The sequence below is a fragment of the Triturus cristatus genome, chromosome 4_2, assembly GCF_964204655.1.
Source record: "Triturus cristatus chromosome 4_2, aTriCri1.1, whole genome shotgun sequence".
NCBI classification, from domain to species: Eukaryota; Metazoa; Chordata; class Amphibia; order Caudata; family Salamandridae; genus Triturus; species Triturus cristatus.
Window position 1 is genome coordinate 305,982,247 of NC_140586.1, and position 14,558 is coordinate 305,996,804.

At 45.6% G+C, this 14,558-nt stretch overlaps 1 protein-coding gene across 8 annotated transcripts in view; it reads left to right on the plus strand.

Moving 5' to 3' along the window:
- Nucleotides 1-14,558, plus strand: part of RASAL2 (RAS protein activator like 2) — an 891,981-nt gene that overhangs the window by 740,493 nt on the left and 136,930 nt on the right. For all 8 annotated transcript variants that reach the window (XM_085601613.1, XM_085601610.1, XM_085601612.1 and 5 more), the window contains one exon: nt 13,670-13,823. In XM_085601613.1, the coding sequence (XP_085457739.1) occupies nt 13,670-13,823 (154 nt within the window). The remainder of the gene's footprint in view (nt 1-13,669; nt 13,824-14,558) is intronic.

Genomic DNA, 14,558 nt, shown 5'->3' on the forward strand with positions numbered 1-14,558 from the left:
AACCAACAGCTCCAACCTAGATCGTGTTTGGAGGTTTTAGGTCTGTGTTCCCTGCATAGAATAGTGCTGTGCTTTCCACACTCCTCATTGGCAGCCACTGGGGATGGGAGTGGCGAAGCATTAGTATGAGGAGCGCCACCTAACATGGAACTGGAGTCTTTCTGTTAGCAAAGGTCTTAGTACCTCCTCCTCAAGCTATCCCAAGGCAGCCATTTGGCAGAAGAGGCACTCGCTGACCAGTGACATAGTCCGGTGAACCCTTGCTAACAATTTGTCTGTGTCTCCTCCCCCCCCCGCACATTTCGAACATCCTGTGAACCCTGACAGGTGATGGAGCAAAGCAACAATATGATCCAACAGAATGCGAGCGGCTGCTGTTCATGCCATGTGGGATTTAGTGGTATTCTTTAGCTGAAAATATGTGTATATGAGGGTGTAATTCATGCTATATAAACAAGCATTGAAAATGCAATGAGTCTCACCCTCGTTTAAGTAAAAGCAATTCTGTTTGTAATTAGGTGGCTTTTTAGCTTTGCTTTTATTAGTGTTTTTCAAACTTTCATGTACATAACATGCATATGTATGTATATGTATGCATGCATTTATATTTGTATTTAAATAGATATGCAGATGTATATATATATACACACACATACATATATATGCATATATATATATATATATATATATATATATATATATATATATATATATATATATATATATATATATATATATATATATATGCATATGTGGACGGGTAGAGAGAGGTTGAGTGGTAGAGAGTGAGTAGTAGACAGAGAGTGAGGAGTAGAGAGTGAATAGTAGAGAGTCTAGTAGAGAGTGAGTTGTAGAGAGTAGGAGAGTGAGTTGTAGAGAGTGAGTAGAGTAGAGAGTATTAGAGAGTAGGAGAGTGAGTTGTAGAGAGTAGTAGAGAGTGAGTAGTAGAGAGTGTAGTAGAGAGTGACACATTTAACATGCACACAATTAGCAATACAAAAAAGTAATCATCCCTAGAAAACATAGCATAACGCCCAACAAAACGTACCTTTGCATCGCTGCGCTCCGCCACCTTCTGCTCGCTTGGCAATGGAGCACATAATCACGCCGGGCCTGTAAAAAAAGAAGCACATTTAACATGCACACAATTAGCAACAAAAAAATAGAAAACATAACATAACGCCCAAAGAAACGTACCTTTGCATCGCTACGCTCCACCAACCAATCACGGCGGACCTGTAAAAAAAAATAAAACAGATTAACGAAACATAAATTATAAAATATAGCAGACTATTACCTCCATGTAGCTGTGCTGTGCTCTCTGGCAATGAGGCTCGTAATCACGACAAACCTAGAAAAAGAAAGACAAAAAAAAGAAACAGTATTAAGCGTACAGTTACAAAGTATCCCCTTCAAACTCTCCCTCCATCTGCACATTTTTTTTTTAAAAAGTGCAACAAGCTAAGAATAAACCTACTGTGTCACGCCGCCGGTAAGAGATCTAATCCCGCAGGGCATGGATAAAAGGAGACAGGGTAGCAACAATTAGGGATTGACATGCCTTCAGTGCAATCATTGCACTGCCTTTGGCATAATTCGTGATGCAAAACGACGCGCACAAATCAAAACTTAAGGTGGAGCTGAGACGAGGCTTCTGGAATCGCATTGATTCCAAGAAGCCTCGTAAGACGAGAGCAGCGCATGCGCTGCTTACTTCAGGCCGAGACCTAAAAAGGAACTAAATCCTGTTTGCAGTTCGCTCAATTTCACATCATTTTTCTGAAATGTTTGTGTAATTAGGCAAAAGGACATTACATACATTTCAGACCTCTCTAGTTAATAGGTGGTAACAACAAGTAGGCCTTGCCTTTGAGATATTTTGGCTTTGCCAATGGTTTTAGCATCAGGGATGCTGTGCAGTATAGCCAATAACAGGGGGAAAAAACCTATGGGGTTTGCTGCATCAGTTTTTTAGGCTTGCACACCAACTATGCATACACATACAAAATGTTGCAAGCGTTTTTTCTTTTTGTTTACCAATCCGAGTTGGATCGGTAAACCGAAAAAAAGTAACACACAGCGGAAGGGGGCGGGGAAAGAACGAGGGCGGCAGAAATAATGCAGGTGGAGGGAAGGAACACTCTGGGTGCAATCACAGACCGTGGAGAAAGCAACAATGGGGTGCACGGGGGAGGCAACATGGAGGGTGCAGGAAGGGAAGCAACACAGACAGAGCATCATGGAGGGTTGGAAGTGAGCAAACTAGAGAAAGCACAACATGAAGTTGAAGGGCATGGGAGAACGGCTCGAATGGCAAAGCTGTATAAATGTGAAAGCGTATGTAAGAGCAGCTTGAAAGGCAAAGTTGCGGAAAATAACATTTTTATGAAATTATAAAAAGAAATCTGCTGGGAGTAAGTGGAAAACGCAAAGAACAGGGGAAACACATTGTCTCTCATGGAGTGCTTTTAGAAAGAGAAAAAAAGTTCTTGAAAAGCAGACAATTGTGGAAGGATAACATGACCCAGTCAGAGAGATGGTAAACAGGTTCTCTTCCAGGGGATACTCATCAGTAGTCATAAGCAGTGAATTATCCCCACCCACGTGCGGGATCCCAGAGCACATAGCAATATATATATATATATATATATATATATATATATATATATATATATATATATATATATATATATATATTCACACATATATATACAGGTGTATGCCCAGACCATAAAGTATATAATACTTCCAAACCCATACACCTACATATGTATGCCTTCCTACATGTAAACATGCAGCCCCAACAACAATCCAAAAACAGGGCAAACTTCCAAAATTACATCAGTTTTACATGTATGAAAATAGGCCTCTCAAAACTCCTTGTAATAGAGACCATACACTGTAATGGTTTCATACAAGAATCCTTTATTTTCCAGAAAAAGGATGAACATGTAATTGTAGGCAATTTGGCCCATAGGCTGCATAAGAATAACTGTCCTGTTACAGAAAAGAGAACTGGCACCTGCCTTTAAGGCTTCCAAGATTCTAAACACTTTGCCTTTAAGAACTCCAGGGAACACTCTACTCCCAGCATGCCCCACAGATGACAGTTAGGTCAGTTCTGTCTTTCCGGCTCCTGTGAGGATCCTGGAGCTTGAGCTTGACAGTTTTTTGACTTTTCTGTCCGTAATTGTTTTTCTTCTTGTTTTTTTGGGGTTTTTTTTTTGCGGTTCCTGTGCTGGCAGGGGTTTAGCATCGTTTTTTGACAGAACATCTTCATTTTTTTCCTGTCCGAATGCCGGCTCTTTTCCGCAAATTTCCAGCCTGTGGAAAGAAGATGGCCATCTCAGATCCACATTCTGTGTGTATCGCCGGCCTTCCTTCCAGTCACGAAATAGACTCTTGTTATCACTGTCAGAAGTTTTCTGCGACAGAGAGGATTCGCCTTAAAGCTGTGATGTGCTGGAGAGTGGAACAGCCTGTCTGGAAAGTGGCCTTGTGTGTCAAGAGCCCTCCTCTCGTCGGGAACATCCACACCAGCATCATTCTGCCTCTGCAACATCGAGGAAAAGGCAGATTCCGGAGTGTTCGACGTCGTTACCGCCGTCGAAGAAGCGGCCTACACAAACTCAGACGGCGTGAGTCTCCGTCGTCGAGAAAGGCCTCGACGTCGAAGCGTACTGCCTCGTGCTCGAGGTATGTTCAAGATGTGGGTCGATTGACGTCTAAACATCCATCGACGTTGAGGCATTCTGTTGCCTCTCTGTAGGTCGACGTCGAGAAGTTTTCCAACGGCGTAGGAGTCTCGAGACCTTTCGACTGCATTGAAGTAGACGTCAAGGAGGTCAGAGTGCTCGCCGTCGAAGTCACCACGGCATCATAGACAGTCGAGGTCCACTTTGAGGAGGGCGAAGTCGCCGTTGAGGACAGCAAGGTCCCCAACTCCTTCCATGCATCACCCCACATCAGGGGAGAAGCACAGGTCGATGTCGAAGCACAGGTCGACGTCGAGGCCTTCGACGTCGAGAGATAAAGAGCCTGCTGTTGCCTCGGAGGAGGTTAGAGCTGCATCTCGATCGCCCTCAAGGTCTGGATCGTTTCCAGGACTAAATATTGTCCAGGTCTCCTCAGAGGGCTCTCCGGTGGGTGGTGAGGAGGCACGACGTAGGAAGTCTAAGGCCCTCAGTAGCGTGGGGTCGGCTGTTTCCCGTACCTATTCTCCTTCACGTCTGTCAAGGGATTCTCCATCCCATAATGAGGCTCCAAGAAGAACACCACGAAGATCAAGATCACCGACTGTTGTTTCTTCCAGGAGGAGTCCGCGCAGATCGCGCTCTCCACATGCCCGCCATGTTCGATCAAGGGACAGATCTCACTCTTATCATTCTTCTCCGAAGAGAAGGTGACAGAGGTCTCCCACCTGGTCTTCTTCCACCAGGTCCTCACTCGGAGATTATTCTCCAACATTTACGACTACACCTCCATCCAGAGTGTCGCCAATTGAGAATCTCAGCACGTTCATTGAGGTTCTCTGTAGAGGAGCGAATAAGTTGAACATAACTATGTCGGTCCCGACTGTTACCTCCTCAGTAATTTTCGAGACTCTCCATCACTACTCTTCAGTTCGGCCTTTGCTTCCTCTTGTCCCTGGCCTTATCGAACTGGCTACACAGACTTTCTTGACACCAACAACAGTGGGTTCTGTTCCCTCCTGGATAGCGAAGAAATACAAGGCTCCTGACCAAGATCCGTTATTACTTCGATCTGATCCTCTTCCTGTTTCCATCATTGTGGCGGCAGCTAGGAAGACACACTCATCTATGTCTTCCTCCTCAGCACCCCCAGATAAGGATAGCAAATTGATGGACTCTATAGGTAGAAGGATGTGCAACTCGTCAGCATCTTTCATGAAGGTCGCCAGTGCCTCCGCTCTGCTGGGGAGGTATGATAGATCCTTGTGGGATTCTCTGAGCCGCTTTGCGGACAAACTATAAAGAGGATCAGCAGGACTTTCGAGAAATACTGCAAGAGGGAGGTCTAGTGGCGAATCCGGTAATTAGTGCTTCTGCTGATTCGGCTGATCTGGCTGCCCACGGGTACTCCCATGGTATCTGTTCGAGGCGTTCTGCTTGGTTACGTTTGACTGGCCTTAAACACGAGGTTCAACGGAAGATCACCAATCTGCCTTTCAATGGGTCTTCTCTCTTTGGGCCGCATGCGGACGACGAAATGGCGAAGATGAAAGCAGAATTAGACACGGTGAAAGCTGTGGGGCTTGAGAAACTGAAGGAATTTCGCAGACGTTTTCGCTCCTACGATAAACGCCAATTCCAACAGAGGGGTCAAACCTCTCAGTAGTCGTCTCAGGGTCACCAGCAGCAGCAGAGGTCTCACTTTCAGCAACGGAGACCAGGTAGAGGAAGAGGGAACAATAAGCAGCAGACCTCTACCTCAAAGCACCCATCGAAGCAATGAGAGAGTGCTTCCGCTAAAAACGTTGGCCACTCCGGTAGGAGGACGTATCGCATGTCATCTGGAGGAGTCGAGACATATAACCGATGACAAATGGGTGTTGAATATTGTCAAGAATGGATATTCGCTACGGTTCAACGCCCCACCACCATCGGTTCCTCCGAGCGGAGGACTCCGCTTGTGTCATCACATTTTACACGAGGAAGTAAACAGTCTTCTGCAGAAAAAAGCCATAGAATATGTTCCTGTTCATCAGAGGCGCCAGGGAATATACTCTCGATATTTCCTGGTCGAAAAAAGAGGTCCGTCAGTGGAGTACAGACCAATTCTGGACCTATGCATCTTGAACAAATATATCGGAAAAGAAAAGTTTTGGATGCTTGCCCTGCACCAGATCTTCCCACATTTACATCAAGGAGACTGGATGTGCTCCATAGATCTGCAGGACACCTATTTCCACATTCCGGTGTCCAGGAAACATCGAAAATTTCTCCGTTTTCAAATTGCTATACGCCATTTTCAGTTCTGAGTCCTATCATTCGGTCTCAAGTCAGCCCCACGGACATTTTCAAAGTGCATGGCAGTAGTGGCGGCTTTTCTCCGCAGGCGAAAAATATTTATTTATCTGTACCTAGACGACTGGCTCCTGAAGAGTTCCACTCCATCTCTACTCCAGTCGCATCTCTCCGACAGTCTCCAATTACTAAACAAGTTGGGTCTACGAGAAAATTTCAAAAAATCGGTTCTCAATCCGACCCAGAAAATTCACTACCTGGGGTCGTCGCTGGACACCGTGGAGGCAAGCGTGTGTCCTTCGGCTGAGAGATTTTCATCGATCAGGATGAAATGCTGAGATCTCCTGCAGTCACACCACCCGACGGTCAGACAAGTTTCCTCTCTCCTGGGGTCCATGGATTCCTGCATTTTCATTGTCCCCAATGCCAGATTGCACATGCGTCCCCTGCAGCAGGCTCTGGAAGACCAGTGGGTGCAAGAGTCAGGCAGTTGGGAGGATCGGATTACTCTCCCACAGTCTGCCAGGGACTCCATCATGTGGTGGACAAAGTGGTCACATCTAATGAAAGGTGTTCCCTTCCATCAAGAGACTCAGACCATAGTTACAGACGCCTCCCTACAAGGTGGCTCAAGAAATCTTTCGAAGATGAGGAGTACCAGACATAGACTTGTTCGCAGACGCAACAAACGCTAAATGCCCCGTCTACGCATCCAGGTTTTACCAACCAGGTTCAAGCGGGAATGCTCTGTTGATAAAATAGTCTCAGAGCTTACTCTACGATTTTCCTCCGCTGCCTCTCATTCCAGCAGTGATCACCAAGTTCTACAAGACTAACTCCAGGATGATTCTGATCGCTCCGGAGTGGCCGCGCCAGTGGTGGTACCCGGACCTTCTACAACTTTCCGAGGTTCCACACCGGAGATTGCCTTGTCGCCCGGACCTGCTGTCCAAGAGTCAGGGGAGAGTGTTTCACTGCAACCTCTCTTCACTCGAGCTGACAGCATGGCTCCTGAAGTCTTGCAGTATGGACACTTAGACTTGCCAGCGGACTGTATGAACATCCTTAACCTCTTCCGTGCTCATGACGTCTCCCAGCCGTCATGAGTCACGATGGGCGTGTGCGGACGACGGCCGGGAGATGTCATGACCACGCCCGCGATCGGAATGTCAGCACTGCGGGAGCGCTGCGGCGGAATTTGCGCCGCAGCGAAGAGGTTAAGGAAGCTAAGAGACCTTCCACCAGGGCTTCCTATGCTTTCAAATGGAAGCGTTTTTACATATGGTGCTTGAATAATGGTCATGATCCGGTTAGAGGACAAGAACAGGTCATTTTGCCGCATCTCTTACACCTGGACAAGTCGTGCCTGCAGTTCACATCTATTAAGGTACATTTGGCAGCAATTACGGCATATAGGAAGTCACCCATGCAGGGTATTTTTTCCAGATGCCAGTGGTGAAAGATTTTCTTGAAGGTTTGAAAAAGGTGTATCCACCAGTACGAGCCCCTTCTCCTCCGTGGGAGCTCAATGTGGTCCTTACCAAACGGATGGGCACACATTTTGAACCAGTACACAAGTCCTCCCTGCAGCACTTGTCCTGGAAAGTGGCTTTTTGGTGGCTATTACGTCAGCTCGTAGAGTCAGCGAGTTACACGCTTTGTTTTGTAAGGAACCCTACACTGTTTTTCATTCAAATAGGGTAGTTCTCAGAACTCATCCTAGTTTTCTGCCGAAAGTGGTCTCAGATTTCCATATTAATCAAGGGGCTCATCTTACCTACTATTTTCTCTAATCCTTCTACTCCTCCTGAAAGGGCCCTACACTCGTTAAACCTTAAAAGAGTGTTGCAGTTTTATCTGGACAAGACCAAAGGTATAAGAAAGACGGACCGATTGTTTGTCAACTACGGTCTTGTTAATACAGGTTTAGAAGCTTCTAAAAGATCAATTTCAAGGTGGCTAGTATCCTGCATTTCTTTGGCTTATCATTTGGATAATAAGTCTCTTCAGGAAAGGCCTAAAGCACAATCAACCAGAGGAAAGGCCTCTACTACGGCCCTCCTCAGGAACATTCCCATAGCAGAAATCTGCAAAGCAGCTACATGGCGGTCTGTTCATACCTTTTCTCGCCATTACTGCTTAGATTCAGATGCTCAGGCAAATGCTCAATTTGGACGTGCATCCCTGAGGAATCTGTTTGGTTGATTGTCTGTTTAAACTGTATCATTGTGTTTTTATTCCTAGTGCTGGATTGCTCGTCCACGAAGTGTGGGGTGTGGGCTTACTATTCTATTCACTGCTTATGACTATTGATGAGTATCCCCTGGAAGAGAAGGATAAGTTACTTACCTGTAATCCTACTTCTCTTCCAGGGGTATACTCATCAAAGTCCTAAGCACCCCTCCCTCCTCCCCGGACGAGCAATGTTAGTACAAGGTTTAAAGTGGTTTAGTTCGCCGTTACAAAAAGAACTGACCTAACTGTCACCTGTGGGGCATGATGAGAGCAGAGTGTTCCCTGGAGTTCTTAAAGGCAAAGTGTTTAGAATCTTGGAAGCCTTAAAGGCAGGTGCCAGTTCACTTTTCTGTACCAGGACAGTTATTCTTATGCAGCCTATGGGCCAAACTGCCTTCAGTTACATGTTCATCCTTTTTCTGGAAAATAAAGGATTCTTGTATGAAACCATTACAGTGTATGGTCTCTATTACAAGGAGTTTTGAGAGGCTTATTTTCATACATGTAAAACTGATGTAATTTTGGAAGTTTGCCCTGTTTTTGGATTGTTGTTGGGGCTGCATGTTTACATATATGTAGGTAGGCATACATATGTAGGTGTATGGGTTTGGAAGTATTATATACTTTATGATATATATATATATATGTATGTATGTATATATATATATATATATATATATATATCCACCAAACCTCTGCCAGCAGCCAAAGGATGACGACGCCGTCTGGTTTGGCGTGCGGCGGCAGTTACTCGAGTGAGGAGGAGCAATATATATATATATATATATATATATATATATATATATATATATATATATATATATATATATATATATATATATATATACGCACACGCTCCGGGATCCCGCATGTGGGCGGGGATAATTCACTGCTTATGACTTCGATGAGTATACCCCTGGAAGAGAACTAGGATTACAGGTAAGTTACATCCTTATGCTCCACAGGAGGAACACAGACTAGGGGGTGGACTAAAACAAATAAAACCATTAAAGAGAAAGCAAGCAAATAGGTGGGACAAAACAAAACCCCAAGGAAAAGCAATGGGCAGAGTTGCTTTCCAGGTTAGCTATCGACATGTCACCAATAAGTCTACTGAACTCACACCACGCTGAGCCTTTCCTTGGAATGCACAGCCCCATTCCAACCCACCCCACTTCAAATTTGTCCTAGTGAATACGTTGTCGAACAGACATTAAGAGTATGCATGTTTTCTTCGACACCTAAGTAGTATATAAGATCATGGGCAATTCACTCCACATTCCAGTTTAACTAAACTATGTGTTTTTAGACAGATGACTATACCGATGGGCCTTTTCTGGCAGAACTGGGATAAATGTGAAGTGCTGGTCAAAAAATAAATGGCATCTCGTAAGTTAGAGACCTAGGCTCGAACCCCTGCTTGACCAAACCGTGTATTCTAAGTTACATCACTTTATTCTTTGAAATCAGTGTCTGGCAGAATCACTGGTAATTGGAAATTGTCTGAAGGTGGCTTCGATACACTGTGGAAAATTGTACTTGGCCAGGATCACCAAAAAGGAGATTTAGCTTTCTAGCCAGGCATCCCCCCTTTCAAAATAGTTTGGTCTTACACAAACAATATCCCACTATACCTTTGTTCTCTTGTAGTTTGGCCTTGCATAAACAATATCCCACTCTGCCTTTGTTCTCTTGTAGTTTGGTCTGCACAAACAATATCCCACTATGCCGTTGTTCTCTTGTAGTTTGGCCTTGCGCAAACAATATCCCGCTATTCCTCTGTTCTCTTGTAGTTTGGTCTAAGACAAACAGTATCCCTCTATGTCTTTGTTCTCTTGTAGTTTGGTCTTGCACAAACAATATCCCTCTATGCCTTTGTTCTCTTGTAGTTTGGCCTTGCATAAACAATATCCCACTATGCCTTTGTTCTCTTGTAGTTTGGTCTTACACAAACAATATCCCACTAGGCCTTTGTTCTCTTGTAGTCTGGTCTTGTACACACAATATGCCACTAGGCCTTTGTTCTCTGGTAGTTTGGTCTTGCACACACAATATCCCACTATGCCTTTGTTCTCTTTTAGTTTGGCCTTGCACACACAATATCCCACTACGCCTTTGTTCTCTTGTGGTTTGGTCTTGCACACACAATATCCCACTATGCCTTTGTTCTCTTGTAGTTTGGCTTTGCACACACAATATCCCACTCTGCCTTTGTTCTCTTGTAGATTGGCCTTGCACAAACAGTATCCCACTAGGCCTTTGTTCTCTTGTAGTTTGGTCTTCTACAAACAGTATACCACTATGTATTTGTTCTCTTGTAGTTTGGTCTTCTACAAACAGTATACCACTATGTCTTTGTTCTCTTGTAGTTTGGTCTTGCACACACAATATCCCACTATGCCTTTGTTCTCTTTTCTGGCAAAGTCGGCAGCTCTCAGAAGCTGGCTAAATAATGGTATCAAGCAGAGTAGAATGATGTGTAGATTATGCAACACTGTGGGCTTTCCACAAAAGCAGGCAGCCGGAGTCTTTGTACTCACCCTAACCACAGATGTAATCTGGAGTGAGTGGATGGCTGCCGAATCAGTAGACTTGGGTATAAATCCAGCTTGCTTACTTGCCCAAAATACGAGATCAGCAGCCGTTCGCAATTTGTCCTTGTCCTGGTCACTTGTTACAGAAAAGTCCAAAATGACCACCCTTCTAGCAACCAGTGCAATATCCATTCCCCCGCTCACATTTTTAAACAAAACACACCTTTATGCTGGACTGTCAATCACGTTCATTAATATGGCAAAACCCAGTGATACTCTGGATTTTGACCTCAAAAGAATGAAACCTGGAGTTTGCCCTGCCAAGATTCAGAGGTATAACCTGCAGATTACACTCAAATATCATCAGTAAGCACGTTGTTCCCACTTTACTAGTTGTGGACTCGTACCACACTTTGTGTGCCTCGCAGTGCTTCCTATAGCACTCTTACATATCCTTATGTACACCTATCCGCAAGATCAAGGTTTTCAGCAGTACCAGCACTATTTATGCTTAATTATTGAGTGCCTTTAAACTCATGTCTGCAACATTGTCCTCCTGCAAACGCCCCTACCTCTGGAAACAACATACTGTACTTTTTATGACAGGCGTTTGTGGTAAAAAGGTGTTGTAAACAAAATCTTTATTACAACCAGTCCACACGTGAGCTCACTTGCCTTGGCACAAACTGCTCTTGTTACCAAAACTATGACAGCATAACTTCCCACTGCCAAGGGCCATACAGGCCAATAAAGAACCTTTCCCACAGGACCATGCAGCTCCAACCTGTAAACAGGTAGAGGGCCGTTAACAGCTTGCATAGTCTGTAGCTTACGGACTGTAATGATATTTGAACATTTCACTCACTGAGGATAGAATGTTCTAAATTAAACTAGGAAGAACAGAAATGCAGAAGTTGGAAGTTTGGAGCAGAAGGCACATACCAGTCATTAGCTAACAAAATCTGAAATAGATTGTCAAGGTTCAGACCTTGGGTTATTTAAAGTGAAGACGACCTTTTGTTTACACTCCTGGGAAAATGACTGCCCTGGTGAGCTGGGCAAGGCGCCCTTGCAGCCAGTAGCCTTGCACAGGGAGCCTGAGCTTGCACTGCAGCCCAGCAGCGCGCGGGCTTGCAGTATTGGCATGGTGGGCACACAGGTACCCGGAGGACTCGGCTCAGGGGCACTGGGAGTCCCGGGTGCCGCGAGAGGTCACCTCTTCCCAGCTCACTTCCTGCTTCAGCCGTGTCGCCTCGGAGCGGTAATCTCTTCGGCAGTGCATCGCCATGGCAACAGGCCCGGCGAGGAGCAAGCCGGCCGCGCTGGGCCCTGCCCGTGGTACCTGAGGGGCGGGATGCTGCGAGGCGAGGGAAGGAGCGCCGCAGCTCACACTGATCCGCCTGCTTGCGACGGACGCGCCCCGAGTCCACCTGCAGCGGCGGCGAAGAGCCGGCGGCCCCTGAATGGATCCTCAAGCCGACGCGGCTCGCACCGCCGGGCCTGACGTGCGGCCGGCGTGAAATGCTGCCCCGGACGGAGCGGAGAGCGGGCATGAGGCAGCGCTATGATTTGGGGGTGCACGGCCAGGTGGATCTATAACTGCTTCATGTAGGTCTGCTCCACTGACGCGAAAGGTGACTTGTGTGTTTGAAACCGGAGGGAAATGTTCATCTCTCATGCCTTCGAAGGTAGAAATGTGCTTAGTAACGGCCTTGTTGTCTTGGTGTTTTCTATGCGATAGTTGTTAGTGCTGTGTACATTTGGGGCCCGGAAGCAGCTGTGCATCCTGCTCCCAGGTAACAGTTGTTCTGGAATGGCTGTTGAAGAGTGGCGTGGGCTTCTATTTTGCATTCCCATGCGGTCCCTAACTGCTCTGGGCATGTGTGAACATGTTCGAGCCGTGAGGGCTCAGTTAGAGCCAGCATCTACTATTGGCCAGGGCTGGGCCCTGAATCTTAAGCTTCTTCTGAAGGAAAGGGTGGGGATTTGATCTTTATCCAATTCCCTGAATCACCCAGAGCACACAGATTTTATTGACTGTGTTCTATATATTTATTGCATCCTATCTGTCAATCTAACCAGCCATCCTTCTGTCCGCCCAGCCCTACTCATGAGTACCCTTCATTACTCCTAGCCACCAAGCCCTCTTCGTAGCCCCCACCTCTGTGTTGTGTCTATTCCTACTGTTGTATGCCCTAATCCTACCCGCCTGCTACCCTTTCTTTGACCAAACCACTCTTTTATCCTCCCGCCAATCTATCACTCATCACTTTGTACTCTAAATCTACTGGCCATCATTCAAATGTCACCCACCCCTCCCCTTTTTCATCCATTATCCTCGTTCTGCCCTCCCCTTCATCCCTCTATCCCCCACCTTCCCTACTTTTATTTTCTTCTCTCTCACCTTGCCTTCTCTGCTCCACCTTCCTCCACCACCCACCTTCGTCCACTTACTGTCTCTCCCCATTAAATTAGATTAATCTCTGTTATTTCCACCAAGCCAGTGCTTCGTCGTCTTTTCACTCAGCGCTTTCCTCTGGAGATGCAAATGGAAGGTGTAATTCATTGATTAGCACCACAGTGGCAGGAACGCTCGCTGCTTTCCATGGTTCCTCTTGCATTATTGGTTCGCGATTTGTAATTTTTTCTAGTACTGCCTCCCCTTCAAAGAATTTGTTTTCACTGATCCCACGAGAACAAGCCTTTTAGTGCTCAGTGGCATTATGATGGAAAGTATTTGTGAGGAGTAATGAATGTTCAGAGGCACTAAACTCTTCGCCACTGCTCTAGGGAGCCTCAGACTGGGTAGCCTTTCATGATTGCTCTTTTTAGAGTAGAGTTTTCTACAGGGTGAACTGTGAATGGCTGTACCCCAACCTCTGAACCGTCTTTATTCTTCTGTGTACCCTGTAGGTCCCGAGGGTTGCCAAAGCTGAAGGAGTCTCGCTCCCATGAGTCTTTGCTGAGCCCCGGCAGTGCAGTGGAAGCCCTGGATCTCGCCACCGAAGAGAAGGTCTTCGTGAAGCCGCTGCATAGCAGCATCCTTGGACAGGATTTCTGCTTTGAGGTAAGGGAACTAAAAACATCCTATACATAATTTCTGATGCTGGAGGAGGGTTGGAGTATTGCCACTGGACTTTCAGCACACTGCTCGTCAGTGCAAAAGAGATTGAGAAGAAAATTATAAGCAAATTACAAGCATCTGTTTCCAAAGTGTGTCCATTTTCTTGTTTTTCATTTGGCTGTAACTACACTCTTGACTACTCACCCAGAGTCTGAGGATGTGGAAAGGGTTTGAAAGTTGTCAAAAGGAAGGAAGATGAGTTAAAATTTGAATTAGTAAATGGAGGGATTTGCAGAGTATGGGCCATTGGGGACAAAGAACAGGAAAATATATGAGGTGGTTGAGGGGATGGGAGACACTATGAGGATCACTCCATAGATGTGAGTGATGAGCAAAACCATGAGGGAATTAAAAAAACATTTGAGAGAAGGTGACGACTGGATGCAAAGAATTAGTAAACGGGTGATGGGTTGCTAGAAAGGCAGCGGTGTGAGCAGATAAGAGAGCATTACAATATTGTGAATAGTAGACATAAAAAATCCCCTGGAGAGAGACTAGAAGCCAAGAGATCAGTAGGAAACCAAGAAATGGTGTTGGTGTGGGGTTGAATTGTTTTTGAAGAGTGTGTTGGTCACAAAAGTAAGATTGGAGTATGTTTCTCTATCTAGAATTCTAATCCACATAAAGCCAATTTAGATCCCAAAGAGCTACCAGTTATCATTCACTTACCTATCTATG